General features: G+C 43.8%; 1 protein-coding gene across 4 annotated transcripts in view; it reads right to left on the bottom strand.

Moving 5' to 3' along the window:
• The window catches only part of cacna1fb (calcium voltage-gated channel subunit alpha1 Fb), a 204,660-nt gene that overhangs the window by 110,720 nt on the left and 76,930 nt on the right, over positions 1-17,010 (bottom strand). For all 4 annotated transcript variants that reach the window (XM_090185540.1, XM_036989057.2, XM_090185541.1 and 1 more), the window contains exons 12-19: positions 15,395-15,421; positions 14,798-14,958; positions 13,635-13,866; positions 9,971-10,178; positions 9,192-9,312; positions 8,721-8,793; positions 8,540-8,597; positions 7,721-7,778 (exon numbers count right to left, since the gene is read on the bottom strand). In XM_090185540.1, coding sequence (XP_090041666.1) covers positions 7,721-7,778; positions 8,540-8,597; positions 8,721-8,793; positions 9,192-9,312; positions 9,971-10,178; positions 13,635-13,866; positions 14,798-14,958; positions 15,395-15,421 — 938 coding nt within the window. The remainder of the gene's footprint in view (positions 1-7,720; positions 7,779-8,539; positions 8,598-8,720; positions 8,794-9,191; positions 9,313-9,970; positions 10,179-13,634; positions 13,867-14,797; positions 14,959-15,394; positions 15,422-17,010) is intronic.

Here is a 17,010-nt window from a genome sequence, read left to right as displayed (position 1 = left end):
CCATATTTCATCTGTGTCCTATTGGTCAATGTGTAATCACTGGAGAATAGACTGGATGATCTACGATCAAGGCTATCCTACCAACGGTAATATCTTATGTTTCACCGAGTAGCTGAACGACGACATGGATAATATAGAGCTGGCTGGGTTTTCCGTGCATCGGCAGGACAGAGATGCTACGTCTGGTAAGACGAGGGGCAGGAGGTGTGTGTCTATTTGTCAATAAAAGCTGGTGCGCGATGTCCAATATTAAGGAAGTCACGTGGTATTGCTCGCCTGAGGTAGAGTACCTCATGAAAAACTGTAGACAAAACTATATACCGAGGGAGTTGTCATCTATTTTATTCGTAGCCGTCTATTTACCACCACAAACCGATGCTGGCACTAAGACCGCACTCAACCAGCTGTATAAGGCCAAAAGCAAACAAGACAATGCTCATCCAGAAGCGTTGCTCCTAGTGGCCGGGGACTTTAAGCAGGCAAACTTAAATCAGTTTCACCTCATTTCTACAGCATGTCACATGTGCAACCAGAGGGAAAACAACTCTAGACCACCTTCACTACACACACACAAACGCATACAAAGCTCTCCCTCCATTTGGCAAATCTGACCATAATTCTATCCTCCTGCTTACAATTAAAAACTAAAGCAGTAAGTACCAGAGACTTGCTCAATACGGAAGTGGTCAGAGGATGCGGATGCTACGCTACAGGACTGTTTTGCTAACACAGACTGGAATATGTTCAGAGATCCATCCAATGGCATTGAGGAGTATATCACCTCAGTCATCGCCTTCATCAATAAGTGCATCGACTACGTCGTCCCCACAGTGACCGTACGTACATATCCCAACCAGAAGCCATGGATAATAGGCAACATCCGCACCAAGCTAAAGGCTAGAGCTGCAATCAGTTGTATTTTGACAAGGTAGGTGTGGTATACAGAAGATAGCCCTATTTGGTAAAAGACCAAGTCCATATTATGGCAAGAACAGCTCAAATAAGCAAAGAGAAATGACAGTCTATCATTACTTTAAGACATGATGGTCAGTCAATCCAGATAAGTTCAAGTACTTTTAAAGTTTCTTCAAGTGCAGTTGCAAAAACCATCAAGTACTATGATGAAACTGGCTCTCATGAGGACTGCCACAGGAAAGGAAGACCGAGAGTTACCTCTGCTGCAGAGGATAAGTTCATTAAAGTTAATTGCACCCCAGATTGCAGCCCAAATAAATGCTTCACAGAGTAAGAGACACATCTCAACATCAACTGTTCAGAGGAGACTGCGTGAATCAGGCCTCCATGGTAAATTTACTGCAAAGAAACGACTACTAAAGGACACCAATACTAAGAAGAGACTTGCTTGGGCCAAGAAACATGAGCAATGGACACTAGACATGTGGAAATCTGTCCTTTGGTCTGATGAGTCCAAATTTACGATTTTTGGTTCCAAACACTGTCTTTGTGAGACGGGGTGTGGGTGAACGGATGATCTCCGCATGTGTAGTTCCCACCATGAAGCATGGAGGAGGAGGTGTGATGGTGTGGATGTGCTTTGCTGGTGACACTGCCTGTGATTTATTTAGAATTCAAGGCACACTTAACCAGCATGGCTATCAAAACATTCTGTAGTGATACGCCATCCCATCTGGTTTGCTCTTAGTGGGACTATCATTTGTTTTTCAACAGGATCAAAACACACCTCCAGGCTGTGTAAGGGATATTTGACCAAGGATAGTGAGGGAGTGCTGCATCAGATGACCTGGCCTCCACAATCACCCGACCTCAACCCAATTGAGACGGTTTGGGCTGAGTTGGACCACAGGGTGAAGGAAAAGCAGCCAACAAGTGCTCAGCATATGTGGGAACTCCTTCAAGACTGTTGGAAAAACATTCCTCATGCAGCTGGTTGAGAGAATGCCAAGAGTTTGCAAAGCTGTCATCAAGGCAAAGGGTGGCTCCTTTGAAGAATCTAAAATATATTTAGATTTGTTTAACACTTTTTTGGTTACTACATGATTCCATATGTGCTATTTCACAGTTTTGATGTCTTCACTATTATTCTTCAACGTAGAAAATGAAAAATAATAAAGAAAAACTCTTGAATGAGTAGGTGTGTCCAAACTTTTGACTGGTACTGAATATACTAGGCGGTGTCAGAGGAAGACCCCAAAAAATGTCAAAGACTCCAGTCACCCTGTCAGTCATAGACTGTTCTCTCTGCTACCTCACAGCAAGCGGTACTGGAGCGCCAAGTCTAGGTCCAAACGGTTCCTTATTAACATATTTTAACCCCAAGCCATAAGACTGCAGAACAATTAATCAAATGGCCACCCGGACTATTTACATTCATCCCCTTTGTTTTTACACCGCTTCAACTCTCTGTTTATTATCATAGTCCCTTTACCCATACCTACATGTACAAATGACCTCAATTACCTCGACTAACCTGTTTATTATCTATGCATAGTCACTTTACCCCTCCCTACATGTACAAATGACCTCAATTACCTCGACTAAGCTGTTTATTATCTATGCATAGTCACTTTACCCCTCCCTACATGTACAAATGACCTCAATTACCTCGACTAAGCTGTTTATTATCTATGCATAGTCACTTAACCCCTCCCTACATGTACAAATTACCTCAATTACCTCGACTAACCTGTTTATTATGACCTCAATTACCTCGACTAAGCTGTTTATTATCTATGCATAGTCACTTTACCCATACCTACATGTACAAATGACCTCAATTACCTCAACTAACCTGTTTATTATGACCTCAATTACCTCGACTAAGCTGTTTATTATCTATGCATAGTCACTTTACCCATACCTACAAGTACAAATGACCTCAATTACCTCGACTAACCTGTTTATTATGACCTCAATTACCTCGACTAAGCTGTTTATTATCTATGCATAGTCACTTTACCCATACCTACATGTACAAATGACCTCAATTACCTCGACTAAGCTGTACCCCGGTATCGGTACCCCCTGTATATAGCCTCATTATTGTTATTTTATTGTGTATCTTTTCATTACATTTTTTACTTCAGTTTATTCAGTAAATATTTTCTTGCGTCTATTTCTTGAATTGCATTGTTGGTTAGGGCTTGTAAGTCAGCATTTCCCGGTATTCCACCTGTTGTACTCGGTACATGTTTCAAATAAAATTGGATTTAATTGTCATTGGGAATTCAACAAACTTCTGGCTGTCTTTTTGAGTGGGGTGAATAAAGGTTGAAATGTCATTGATCAAGGTCTCTACCAAATATCATCACAGTGTCCACGTTGAAACGACGTGGTGTGCTCAGTGGGCTGTGCGACACCAAAGCCCTTCTGCAGTCCCGGGGTTACAGAGGAGAATTCTGGAATCGCCTTAAACTCTCAGGAAAAAGGGTTTCAAAAGGGTTCTTTGACTGTCCCTATAGGCAAAACTGTTTTAGTTCCAGTTAGAACCCTTTTTGGATTCCAGGTAGAACCGTTTTGGTTCCAGGTAGAACCCTTTTAGTTCCAGTTAGAACCCTTTTGGGTTCCAGATAGAACCCTTTTGGGTTCCAGGTAGAACCCTTTTAGTTCCAGTTAGAACCCTTTTGGGTTCCAGGTAGAAACCTTTTGGGTTCCAGGGAGAACCCTTCTGGGTTCCAGGGAGAACCCTTTTGGGTTCCGTGTAGCACCCTTTACACAGAGGGTTCTCCCTGGAACCCAAAATGGTTCTCATACACGGACAGCCAAAGAACCATTTTGGGTTCCTTTTTCCCCCAGAAAGTGTACAGTATATGCTAGGATGGATAAACAGACTTGGGTCAACAGCATTACTTCCGTCCCGCTTCTTGCCCCCAAACCTGGGCTTGAACCAGGGACCATCTGAACACATCAATAACTGTCCACCATCTAGCATCGTTAACTGTCACTTCACAAAGACCACGGTCTTTACAGAGCAATGGAAACAGCTATTACAAAGTCTCGTAGTGGGTAACATCACAGACTGAACGCCACTAGCGCGCACCGCTAACTAGCTAGTCAGTTCACATCGGCTAACGCCGATGTGGTTGGATTGATGAACAGACTTGGATCAAATGCATATTTTATGAGGTGTGCTTGATTTAAGCTTGCCGAGTTTAGACTGTTAGGACCACTGGTTCCATACTGTCTGAACAAATAAACCAAGCACACAAATAACAGTTTAGACTGTTAGGACCACTGGTTCCATACTGTCTGAACAAATAAACCAAGCACACAAATATTGAAAGTATTTGAACCATGCATTTGACCCTGGTCTGAAGGACTTATCCTCACCTACTACTGCATGCTCCTCACCTCCTTCTGTTGCATGCTCCTCACCTTTTGTTTTGACAGGGATCACGTACAATTAAAACATAAAATCTTACAAGAAATGTGATGCATAGCACTAGATTTATGCATTATACTAGATTAACTATTTCAGGGCTCTCCAACCCTGTTCCTGGAGAGCTACCTTTCTGTAGGTTTTAATTCCAACCCTGTTCCTGGAGAGCTACCTTCCTGTAGGTTTTAATTCCAACCCTGTTCCTGGAGAGCTACCTTTCTGTAGGTTTTAATTCCAACCCTGTTCCTGGAGAGCTACCTTCCTGTAGGTTTTAATTCCAACCCTGTTCCTGGAGAGCTACCTTCCTGTAGGTTTTAATTCCAAACCTGTTCCTGGAGAGTTACCTTCCTGTAGGTTTTAATTCCAACCCTGTTCCTGGAGAGCTACCTTCCTGTAGGTTTTAATTCCAATCCTGTTCCTGGAGAGCTACCTTTCTGTAGGTTTTAATTCCAACCCTGTTCCTGGAGAGCTACCTTTCTGTAGGTTTTAATTCCAACCCTGTTGCTGGAGAGCTACCTTCCTGTAGGTTTTAATTCCAACCCTGTTCCTGGAGAGCTACCTTCCTGTAGGTTTTAATTCCAACCCTGTTCCTGGAGAGCTACCTTCCTGTAGGTTTTAATTCCAACCCTGTTCCTGGAGAGCTACCTTCCTGTAGGTTTTAATTCCAACCCTGTTCCTGGAGAGCTACCTTTCTGTAGGTTTTAATTCCAACCCTGTTGCTGGAGAGCTACCTTCCTGTAGGTTTTAATTCCAACCCTGTTCCTGGAGAGCTACCTTCCTGTAGGTTTTAATTCCAACCCTGTTCCTGGAGAGCTACCTTCCTGTAGGTTTTAATTCCAACCCTGTTCCTGGAGAGCTACCTTTCTGTAGGTTTTAATTCCAACCCTGTTCCTGGAGAGCTACCTTCCTGTAGGTTTTAATTCCAACCCTGTTCCTGGAGAGCTACCTTCCTGTAGGTTTTAATTCCAAACCTGTTCCTGGAGAGTTACCTTCCTGTAGGTTTTAATTCCAACCCTGTTCCTGGAGAGCTACCTTCCTGTAGGTTTTAATTCCAACCCTGTTCCTGGAGAGCTACCTTTCTGTAGGTTTTAATTCCAACCCTGTTCCTGGAGAGCTACCTTTCTGTAGGTTTTAATTCCAACCCTGTTGCTGGAGAGCTACCTTCCTGTAGGTTTTAATTCCAACCCTGTTCCTGGAGAGCTACCTTCCTGTAGGTTTTAATTCCAACCCTGTTCCTGGAGAGCTACCTTCCTGTAGGTTTTAATTCCAACCCTGTTCCTGGAGAGCTACCTTCCTGTAGGTTTTAATTCCAACCCTGTTCCTGGAGAGCTACCTTTCTGTAGGTTTTAATTCCAACCCTGTTGCTGGAGAGCTACCTTCCTGTAGGTTTTAATTCCAACCCTGTTCCTGGAGAGCTACCTTCCTGTAGGTTTTAATTCCAACCCTGTTCCTGGAGAGCTACCTTCCTGTAGGTTTTAATTCCAACCCTGTTCCTGGAGAGCTACCTTCCTGTAGGTTTTAATTCCAACCCTGTTCCTGGAGAGTTACCTTCCTGTAGTTTTTAACTCCAACCCTGTTCCTGGAGAGCTACTGTCCTCTAGGTTTTCATTCCAACCCTGTTCCTGGAGAGCTACCTTCCTGTAGGTTTTAATTCCAACCCTGTTCCTGGAGAGCTACCTTCCTGTAGGTTTTAATTCCAACCCTGTTCCTAGAGAGCTACCTTCATGTAGGTTTTAATTCCAACCCTGTTCCTAGAGAGCTACCTTCATGTAGGTTTTAATTCCAACCCTGTTCCTGGAGAGCTACCTTCCTGTAGGTTTTAATTCCAAACCTGTTCCTGGAGAGTTACCTTCCTGTAGGTTTTAATTCCAACCCTGTTCCTGGAGAGCTACCTTCCTGTAGGTTTTAATTCCAACCCTGTTCCTGGAGAGCTACCTTTCTGTAGGTTTTAATTCCAACCCTGTTCCTGGAGAGCTACCTTTCTGTAGGTTTTAATTCCAACCCTGTTGCTGGAGAGCTACCTTCCTGTAGGTTTTAATTCCAACCCTGTTCCTGGAGAGCTACCTTCCTGTAGGTTTTAATTCCAACCCTGTTCCTGGAGAGCTACCTTCCTGTAGGTTTTAATTCCAACCCTGTTCCTGGAGAGCTACCTTCCTGTAGGTTTTAATTCCAACCCTGTTCCTGGAGAGCTACCTTTCTGTAGGTTTTAATTCCAACCCTGTTGCTGGAGAGCTACCTTCCTGTAGGTTTTAATTCCAACCCTGTTCCTGGAGAGCTACCTTCCTGTAGGTTTTAATTCCAACCCTGTTCCTGGAGAGCTACCTTCCTGTAGGTTTTAATTCCAACCCTGTTCCTGGAGAGCTACCTTCCTGTAGGTTTTAATTCCAACCCTGTTCCTGGAGAGTTACCTTCCTGTAGTTTTTAACTCCAACCCTGTTCCTGGAGAGCTACTGTCCTCTAGGTTTTCATTCCAACCCTGTTCCTGGAGAGCTACCTTCCTGTAGGTTTTAATTCCAACCCTGTTCCTGGAGAGCTACCTTCCTGTAGGTTTTAATTCCAACCCTGTTCCTAGAGAGCTACCTTCATGTAGGTTTTAATTCCAACCCTGTTCCTAGAGAGCTACCTTCATGTAGGTTTTAATTCCAACCCTGTTCCTTGAGAGCTACCCTCCTGTATGTTTTTTTTTAACTCCAACCCTGTTCCTGGAGAGCTACTGTCCTCTAGGTTTTAACTCAAACTCTGTTCCTGGAGAGCTACTGTCCTCTAGGTTTTTATCTCCAACCCTGTTCCTGGAGAGCTACTGTCCTGTAGGTTTTAACTCCAACCCTGTTCCTGGAGAGCTACTGTCCTCTAGGTTTTATCTCCAACCCTGTTCCTGGAGAGCTACTGTCCTCTAGGGTTTCATTCCAACCCTGTTCCTGGAGAGCTACTGTCCTCTAGGTTTTCATTCCAACACTATTCTAGTACACCTTAATTCCAATTATTAGGTGGTTGATAAGCTGAATCAGGTTAGTTACAGCTGGGGTTGGAGAGAAAACCTCCAGGAGGGTAGCTCTTCAGGAACAGGGATGAAGAGCCCTGTACTAGATGTATGCATTACACTAGATTAAGACAAATAGCTCATTTACATCTCCTGTCCCTGGCCATGTGAGTAATACAATAATGTAGCTTATAGACATTTCAAAGACACACAGCGGACATTTCAAAGACACAGGACACACTGCATAACATTTATACAATTATAAAATACCAAAGAGCTACTGTACCAAAGTGGTCATATATTGTACATATTCGGGTACTGCTATATAAAATAATATGATAGTATGATATATAATAGTACTAATATTGCAAGCTCCTCCTCACCTTCTGTCTGTTCAGGCTCCTCCTCTTCCTCATACTCAGTCTCATCATCAACGTCAATCTGAGAAAAAGAGTAGAGCAAGTACATTCAGTATGAAACAACACCACCACCATCAACACCACCAACAACTACACCACCATCAACACCACCAACAACTACACCACCAACAACGACAACAACTACACCACCAACAACGACAACAACGACACCAACAACACCACCAACAACGACAACAACGACACCATCAACAACGACAACAACGACACCAACAACACCACCAACAACGACAACAACGACACCATCAACACCACCAACAACTACACCACCACCACCACCAACAACAACTACACCACCAACAACGACAACAACGACACCAACAACACCACCAACAATTACACCACCAACTACACCAACAACAACTACACCAACAACAACTACACCAACAACAACAACACCACCAACAATTACACCAACAACAACTACACCAACAACAACAACAACAACAACAACAACACCAACAACAACAAACCCAAAAACAACACCACCAACAACAACACCACCAACAATTACACCAACAACAACAACACCACCAACAATTACACCAACAACAACTACACCAACAACAACAACAACAACTACAACAACAACAACAACACCAAAAACAACACCACCAACGACACCAACAACAACTACAACAACACCAAAAACTACACCACCAACTACACCACCAACAACAACAACACTAATGGCGCACAATTGGCCCAGCGTCCTCCATGTAAGGGAAGGTAAATAAAGGTATAAATATCTATAATAATAATTACCTTCAGTTCTCCATTCTCTCCCTCCCCTTCCTTTGCTTCCCCCTCTTCTTTCTTCTCTCTGTAAAAGAAGAAGAAATGAATGAAACATCGGATTTCTTTCCACCGCGTTCTCCATTTCAGCCCCTTCATGTTTCTTTGTATTGTCGAGGCCCTTTCTCATTTATTATCCCTCCAATCTTACTCTTTCTTCGTGTCACCGTCTCCTCCTGCTAAGTTGTCCACAGCGATAGCCAAGAAGACGTTCAGCAGGATATCTGACCAGACCGTTAGGGACGAAGACACAGACACAAGGGACATACTAGTATAATGGGTGTATAATGCCTGTTCTGGGAGTGTAACTATGTAAACTGTGGGTGTATAATGTGTGCACTGTGGGTGTATAATGTGTGCGCTGTGGGTGTAAATATGTGTATTGGGTGTGTAAATATGTGTACTGTGGGTGGGTGTATGTGTACTGTGGGTGGGTGTATGTGTACTGTGGGTGGATAATGGTGTACTCAAGGAATATTAATTACATGAGTTGGACAAAAATGTGAAATACACAGAGAACCAAAACAGTTACCAGATATCCCCCCTTTTTTTTCTCTCTCTATTCAAAACAGTAAACAACACCATTCCTGTGATGATGATGATGGTCTCTGTGAAAGGATACAGTTACCACAGATGAAGAGGATGACAAAGTAGATACAGATGATCATGCCAGGGAAGACAGGCCCTCCGTACGCCATGATGCCGTCGTACATCACTAAGTTCCAGTCCTCACCTGTTAGAATCTGACATGACGGAGAGAGAGAGAGAGAGAGAGACAGAGAGAGAGAGAGAGACAGGGAGAGAGAGCGAGAGAGAGAGAGAGAGAGAGCGAGAGAGAGAGAGACAGAGAGAGAGACAGAGAGAGAGAGAAACAGAGAGAGAGAGAGAGAGACAGAGAGAGAGAGAGAGAGAGAGAGAGAGAGAGAGAGAGAGAGAGAGACAGAGAGAGAGAGAAACAGAGAGAGAGAGAGAGAGACAGAGAGAGAGAGAGAGAGAGAGAGAGACAGAGAGAGAGAGAAACAGAGAGAGAGAGAGAAACAACATGCTTATTCAAAACAAACATGAAACACTACTGTAAAGCCTTATGAAGCCTTGTTCAGATCCCATCCTCCGTATAATCTTACTTTACAAAGCTTTACAAAGCATTGCGAAGCACGATGAAGCATTATGAAGCATTGTGAAGCATTACGAAGCATGATTAAGCATTTACGGAGCATCGTGAATCATTTTTTATTTAAATAATGCATCATGAACCATAACAAATCATCATATGAATCATAATTAAGCCTTGTTCAGATCCCATCCTCCATGTAGTCTTATTGTATGGGGCATTACAAATCATCATGAAGCATTCTAATACATTACAAAGCATTATGAAGCCTTTTTTTCAGGTGGGGTTACCTGGAAGCAGGTAAGCAGGGCTTGGGAGAAGGTGTCGAAGGTGCTCCTCTTGGTCTGGGTCTCGTCGAAATTGAACTTCCCTCCGAACAGCTGCATGCCCAGCAGAGCGAAGATGATCAGGAAAAGGAAGAGCAGGAGGAGAAGGGACATGATAGACTTCATCGAGTTGAGCAGAGAGGCCACCAGGTTGGACAGAGCTGTCCAGTGACTAGAGGGACAGACAGAACGGAGAGACGGTAGTTATTTATTAGCAACAATACAATACAACTGGTGGGACAGACAGACAGACAGACAGACAGACAGACAGACAGAGACAGATAGGGGTTAGTTATAAATAGAGGTGGATACAGACAGACAGGGGTTAGTTATAAATAGTGGTGGATACAGACAGACAGGGGTTAGTTTTAAATAGTGGTGGATACAGACAGACAGGGGTTAGTTATACATAGTGGTGGATACAGACAGACAGGGGTTAGTTATAAATAGAGGTGGATACAGACAGACAGGGGTTAGTTATAAATAGAGGTGGATACAGACAGACAGGGGTTAGTTATAAATAGTGGTGGATACAGACAGACAGGGGTTTACTTATAAATAGAGGTGGATACAGACAGACAGGGGTTAGTTATAAATAGTGGTGGATACAGACAGACAGGGGTTAGTTATAAATAGAGGGAATACAGACAGACAGGGGTTAGTTATAAATAGTGGTGGATACAAACAGACAGGGGTTAGTTATAAATAGTGGTGGATACAGACAGACTGGGGTTAGTTATAAATAGTGGTGGATACAGACAGACCGGGGTTAGTTATAAATAGTGGTGGATACAGACAGACAGACAGGGGTTAGTTATAAATAGTGGTGGATACAGACAGACCGGGGTTAGTTATAAATAGTGGTGGATACAGACAGACCGGGGTTAGTTATAAATAGTGGTGGATACAGACAGACAGACAGGGGTTAGTTATACACGACTGGTCTAAAGTTATTATTTATATTTGAGATTCTTCAAATAGCCACCCTTTGCCTTGATGACAGCTTTGCACACTCACAATCACAATACAATCAGAACGATTAGGAACTATTTCATGCTGGGAAGATTTTTACATGACAGTGGGCACCAATACAGATAATTCTATATGATATCGGCATTGTTTGATATCGATATGACTGAGGCATGTCGTGATATCGTTGAAGTTGTATTTTACCCACTTTCTACACTATTTTGTAAAAGTAAACACAACAACAACAACAACAACAAAACACACAAAAAAAGCTTTTGTTGCCACACTTGTCTGGTAGCTAGGAGAAAAGCAAAGCCATAGCGTGGGTTCACCGATAGGACCAGCTCTCTAACTTTAATTTTGCAGCGGCAGGGTAGCCTAGTGATTAGAGTGTTGGACTAGTAACCGGAAGGTTGCAAGTTCAAGTCCCTGAGCTGACAAGGTACAAATCTGTCCTTCTGCCCCTGAACAGGCAGTCAACCCCACTGTTCCTAGGCCGTCATTGAAAATAAGATTTTTTTTCTTAACTGACTTGCCAAGTTAAATAAAGGTACAAATAAATAAATAAATAATAATAAAAAAAGATTGTCAAAACAGGCAAGGAAATACTTCCATGGCAACAATGAATTTCAAGTTTCATCCATAGATTTATTTGTTTCTCCACAAGTCCTGCTAGCAAACTAGCTAGCTAGCTAGCCCACAAACAGTGGTGACGGAACACAATGTAATCGACAACAGACAACTGATGGTGGAAAACTTTTTTCACTAGCCAGCTCGCCCATTGTAAGAAAGGCTAATAGTTCTTGTGACTTATTGGTAACTGACAAAATAAAGGAAACTAAATAAAGTGTCTTAATAGGAGTGTTGAGGTCACCACGAGCTGCCAGAACAACTTCAATGCATCTCGGAATACAATCTACAAGTGTCTGGACCTCTATTGGAGGGATGTGACATCATTCTTCCACAAGAAATTCCATAATTTGGTGTTTTGTTGACGTCGGTGGAAAACGCTGTCTCGGGCGACCCTCCAGAATCTCCCATAAGTGTTCAATCGGGTTGAGCTCTGATGACCGAGACGTCCATGGCATATGATTTATGTCACGTTCTGACCTTCATCTCCTTTGTTTTGTCTTTATTTAGTATGGTCAGGGCGTGAGTTGGGGTGGGCAGTTTATGTGTGTTTTTCTATGTTGGGGTTTTTGAGTTCAGCCTGGTATGGTTCTCAATCAGAGACAGGTGTCGTTAGTTGTCTCTGATTGAGAATCATACTTAGGTAGCCTGGGGTTTCACTTTTGAGTTGTGGGTGTTTGTTTTTCGTATGCGTGTGTTTGTTGTCACCGCGGTACTGTTTCGGTTTCGTTCGTTTCACGTTTATTGTTTTGTAGTGTTCAGTTTATGTCTTTAAATAAACGTCAATGGACACTAACCACGCTGCGCATTGGTCCTCCGATCCTTCTCGCTACTCCTCCTCAGAAGAGGAGGAAGAATGCCGTTACACTTTACATCGTTTTCATCAAACCATTCAGTGAACATTCGTGCCATGTGGATGGGGGCATTGTCATGCTACGCCATTGTAGGCCAAAATAATGACCTGTCCAGCATTTTATACATGACCCCTAATGATGGGATGTTAATTTGCTTAATCAACTCAGGAACCACACCGGTGTGGAAGCACCCGTTTTTAATATAATATATACTGTATCCCTTATTTACTCAAGTGTTTTCATTATTTCGGCAGTTACCGATACAGGTGTTATTTAGATGCTTTAGTTGATGCTTGCACATGTTTGTAACTAACGTTAACCAGCTAGCTTTTAAAAAAAATACGCTTTAGCTAACGTTACCTATCCCATCTCAGCTAGATGCTAGCTAACTAGCTAGACAACAAGCCAAGAAAATAGTGACTAGCCGACAAGTCAGTGGTGGAACCCACCTGACAAAATAGCTAGCTGGATAAGAAAGATGAATAGTTCTTTGCATTATCTGTGCGTTAAGTTGATGCTTGTGCACATTTTGTTTGGTTTAACAAACATGCTTGTAGCTAGCTAGCTAACTGCTTATTGTTTCCACCACGTGTTTTAGCGAACATTAGCTATCTACAGATCTGTTTTTGGCTAATCAGATAAAAAATTATATAGGAGTCTAGCTTCAGATTTGGTCTGGCGGTACAGCTAGATAACGTTAGTTTACTACAGTTTAGGCTAGCTAGCCAGACAGTTTTCGTCTTTCAAATTTAGAGTTAAAGCTCTCATCAGATGACAGCAACTACGGTGGCTCAAAAGGAACTGAAACCACAACATTACGGTGGAAAAAAAACAATATTTACTATTTTTTTTATTACTTTGTTTAATGCCTATATAAAAAAAAAGTAAAACAAAATAAAATAAAATAAATAATATCAAATGTAAAAATGCAACTGATATGGACTTTCTATATTAGTGCCCATTCCTAGTTATAAACAATACAACACAACTGTAGGGACAGACAGACAGACAGACAGACAGACAGACAGAGGTTACTCTCACAACACCACACAACTAAAAATAGTACAGTGTAAATAGCAGGCCTTCACAGCGCAGCAACAGAGATGTAACAACAGACCACACACCACACAACCCTCAGTATGTATATATGTATATACATATATATATATATATACCGTGTCACTTTAAATATCCTGAGGAGTCGGACACAGCGAAGCACGGAGATGCCGAGAGGCGGCATGATCTCCAGCTCCACCAGAGTGGTCTCCGTGATGCCTCCACACACCACGAAGAAGTCGAAACGGTTGAAAAAGGCTTTGAAGTAGCCGGTCTGAGACGTCCCCAGAGCATACATCTTCAACAGCATCTCCACCGTAAACAGAGACAGCAGAACCTTGTTGGCTATGTCTAGGGGAGGGAAGAGAGAGAGAGAGAGAGAGAAAGAAAGAAAGAAAGAGTGAGAGAAAGAAAGAAAGAAAGAAAGAAAGAAAGAGGGAGCGAGAGAGAGAGAGACAAGGGATAGAGAGGGGGGAAGAGAGAGAGAGACGGGGGAGGGAGGGAGGGACGGAGGGAGGGGAGAGAGAGATTGGGAGGGAGGGAGAGAGAGAGAAAGAGAGAGACAAGAGATGAGAGGGGGAAGAGAAACAGAGACAGGGGAGGGAGGGAGGGAGGGAGGGAGGGAGGGAGGGAGGGAGGGAGGGAGACAAGAGATGAGAGGGGGAAGAGAAACAGAGACAGGGGAGGGAGGGAGGGAGGGAGGGAGGGAGGGAGGGAGACAAGAGATGAGAGATGAGAGATGAGAGGGGGAAGAGAAACAGAGACAGTGGAGGGAGGGAGGGAGGGAGGGAGGGAGGGAGGGAGGGAGGGAGGGAGGGAGGGAGGGAGGGAGGGAGAGACAAGAGATGAGAGGGGGGAAGAGAGAGAGATGGGGAGGGAGAGAGAGAGAGCGATGGGGGAGGGAGGGAGGGAGGAAGAGAGAGATGGGGAGGGAGGGAGGGAGGGAGAGAGACGGGGAGGGAGGGAGGGAGGGAGGGGAGGGAGAGAGAGAGAGACGGGGAGGGAGGGAGGGAGAGAGAGAGAGATGGGGAGGGAGGGAGGGAGGGAGAGACGGGGAGGGAGGGAGGGAGACGGGGAGGGAGGGAGGGAGACGAGGGAGAGAGAGAGAGATGGGGAGGGAGGGAGGGAGCGTCACCAAGATTTCCAATTTATTATATGTGCTCAGAGCCACTCAGCTGTGTGTGTGTGTGTGTGTGTGTGTGTGTGTGTGTGTGTGTGTGTGTGTGTGTGTGTGTGTGTGTGTGTGAGAGAGAGAGAGAGAGTGTGTGAGAGTGTTACCTACCCTGGACCTCTGTGAGCCAATCTGGCTGGTCGTAGTGTTCCGAGGCGCTGCAGATGGTGTTGAGGAACACCAGAAACAGAACTAACCAATAGAACGTCACCGACTTGACCGCCACGCGGCAGTTCCTCCGACACACCCGGTTCCACCGCCGCAACGTTCGACTAAAGATGGGACACCAGGAGACCATGTTAAAACGAGACTGTTTATGGTTACAAACCCCTTTAGTTACATTTGTATTCATTCTGGACTCTTGGTAGCACTATCACAATTAAGGCAGATCATCCCTGACAGAGGGGACTGAGACAGAGTCAGAGACAGACAGACAGACAGACAGAGCCAAAGGCAGATGCAGAGAGAAAGACAGAGACAGACCGAGGCAGAGAGAGAGACAGACCGAGGCAGAGATAGAGACAGACAGAGGCAGAGAGAGAGAGACAGAGTGACAGAAACAGACAGAGGCAGAGAGAAAGACAGAGAGAGAGACAGAGAGACAGACAGAGACAGACAGACAGAGACAGAGGCAGAGTCAGAGACAGAGAGAGAGACAGAGAGACAGACAGAGACAGACAGAGACAGTCAGAGGCAGAGACGACTCACCAGCAGCTGTTATTCATCATTCGAGCGCTGATATCAACATGACAAAGAGACAGACCAGACAACAGCAGGTTTTAATGATACCGTAATGACATAACAACAACCACAATAATTCAAACTGAAATCAGCATTGCCGGGGTTCAGCTGTGTGCCCACTGTGCCACCATCAGGACAAATTGGACACATCCCCCTAGAACGAGTTCCTGCTGTACTATTTAACACGCTTGCCAAATATCAGAACTTAAAACTAAACTGATCATGCAATTTAATGTGCTTTTGACGTAAACTCAGCAAAAAATTAAATGTCCTCTCACTGTCAACTGCGTTTATTTTCAGCAAACTTAACATGTGTAAATATTTGTATGAACACAACAAGATTCAACAACTGAGACATAAACTGAACAAGTTCCACAGACATGTGACTAACAGAAATTGAATAATGTGTCCCTGAACAAAGGGAGGGGGGTCAAAATCAAAAGTAACAGTCAGTATCTGGTGTGGCCACCAGCTGCATGAAGTACATCTCCTCCTCATGGACTGCACCAGATTTGCCTGTTCTTGCTCGATCACGCTCCAGAGTACAGGCCTCGGTGTAACGCTCATTCCTTCAACGATAAACGCAAATCTGACCACGTGGTTTTACACTGCGAGGACGATCAGATGTCCATCCTGTCTCCCTGTAGCGCTGTCTTAGGCGTCTCACACTACAGACATTGCAATTTATTGCCCTGGCCACATCTGCAGTCCTCATGTCCTCACATCTGCAGTCCTCATGCCTCCTTGCAGCATGCCTAAGGCACGTTCACGCAGATGAGCAGAGACCCTGGGCATCTTTCTTTTGGTGTTTTTCAGAGTCAGTAGAAAGGCCTCTTTAGTGTCCTAAGTTTTCATAACTGTGACCTTAATTGCCTACCATCTGTAAGCTGTTAGTGTCTTAACGACCGTTCCACAGGTGCACGTTCATTAATTGTTTATGGGTCATTGAACAAGCATTGGGAAACAGTGTTTAAACTCTTTACAATGAAGATCTGTGAAGTTATTTGGATTTTTACGAATTATCTTTGAAAGACAGGGTCCTGAAAAAGGGACTTTTCTTTTCTTTTCTTTTTTTTTTGCTGAGTTTATTTTGTGTGGTCGACACGAATGTTGAGTTGAGTCTTCACGGTGTTTGAAAACATTGTACCGGGTTTTCGTTCCAATACGAATGTCAGTGACTGATTGATATGCATTTGTGACAGAATGTTTATTGTTCAGCTGCGGCCATTTTTGTTTGACGTACTAAACGGGATTGTTATTATTACGCACCTTCGTCATGGAGTTTTACGAAGATCGATTTCAGAGGAGTGTCTTTCACAAAATTCCAATTGATGGAAAATCCACACTGGTTAACTTCTACTAATTAACCAAATCTGTTCCCTGTGAGGACAGGGTCTCATGGACAACATTTAATGACTCACACGCGATAAAATCACACGCGGTAAAATCACACGCGGTAAAATCACACGCGGTAAAATCACACGCGGTAAAATCACACGCGTTAAATCACACGCGTTAAATCACACGCGGTAAAATCACACGCGGTAAAATCACACGCGGTAAAATCACACGCGGTAAAATCA

The sequence above is a fragment of the Oncorhynchus mykiss genome, chromosome 9, assembly GCF_057628025.1.
Source record: "Oncorhynchus mykiss isolate SJ-2025 chromosome 9, ASM5762802v1, whole genome shotgun sequence".
NCBI classification, from domain to species: Eukaryota; Metazoa; Chordata; class Actinopteri; order Salmoniformes; family Salmonidae; genus Oncorhynchus; species Oncorhynchus mykiss.
The sequence above is the reverse complement of the archived record's forward strand: the minus strand, read 5'-3'. Positions and strand labels throughout refer to the sequence as shown.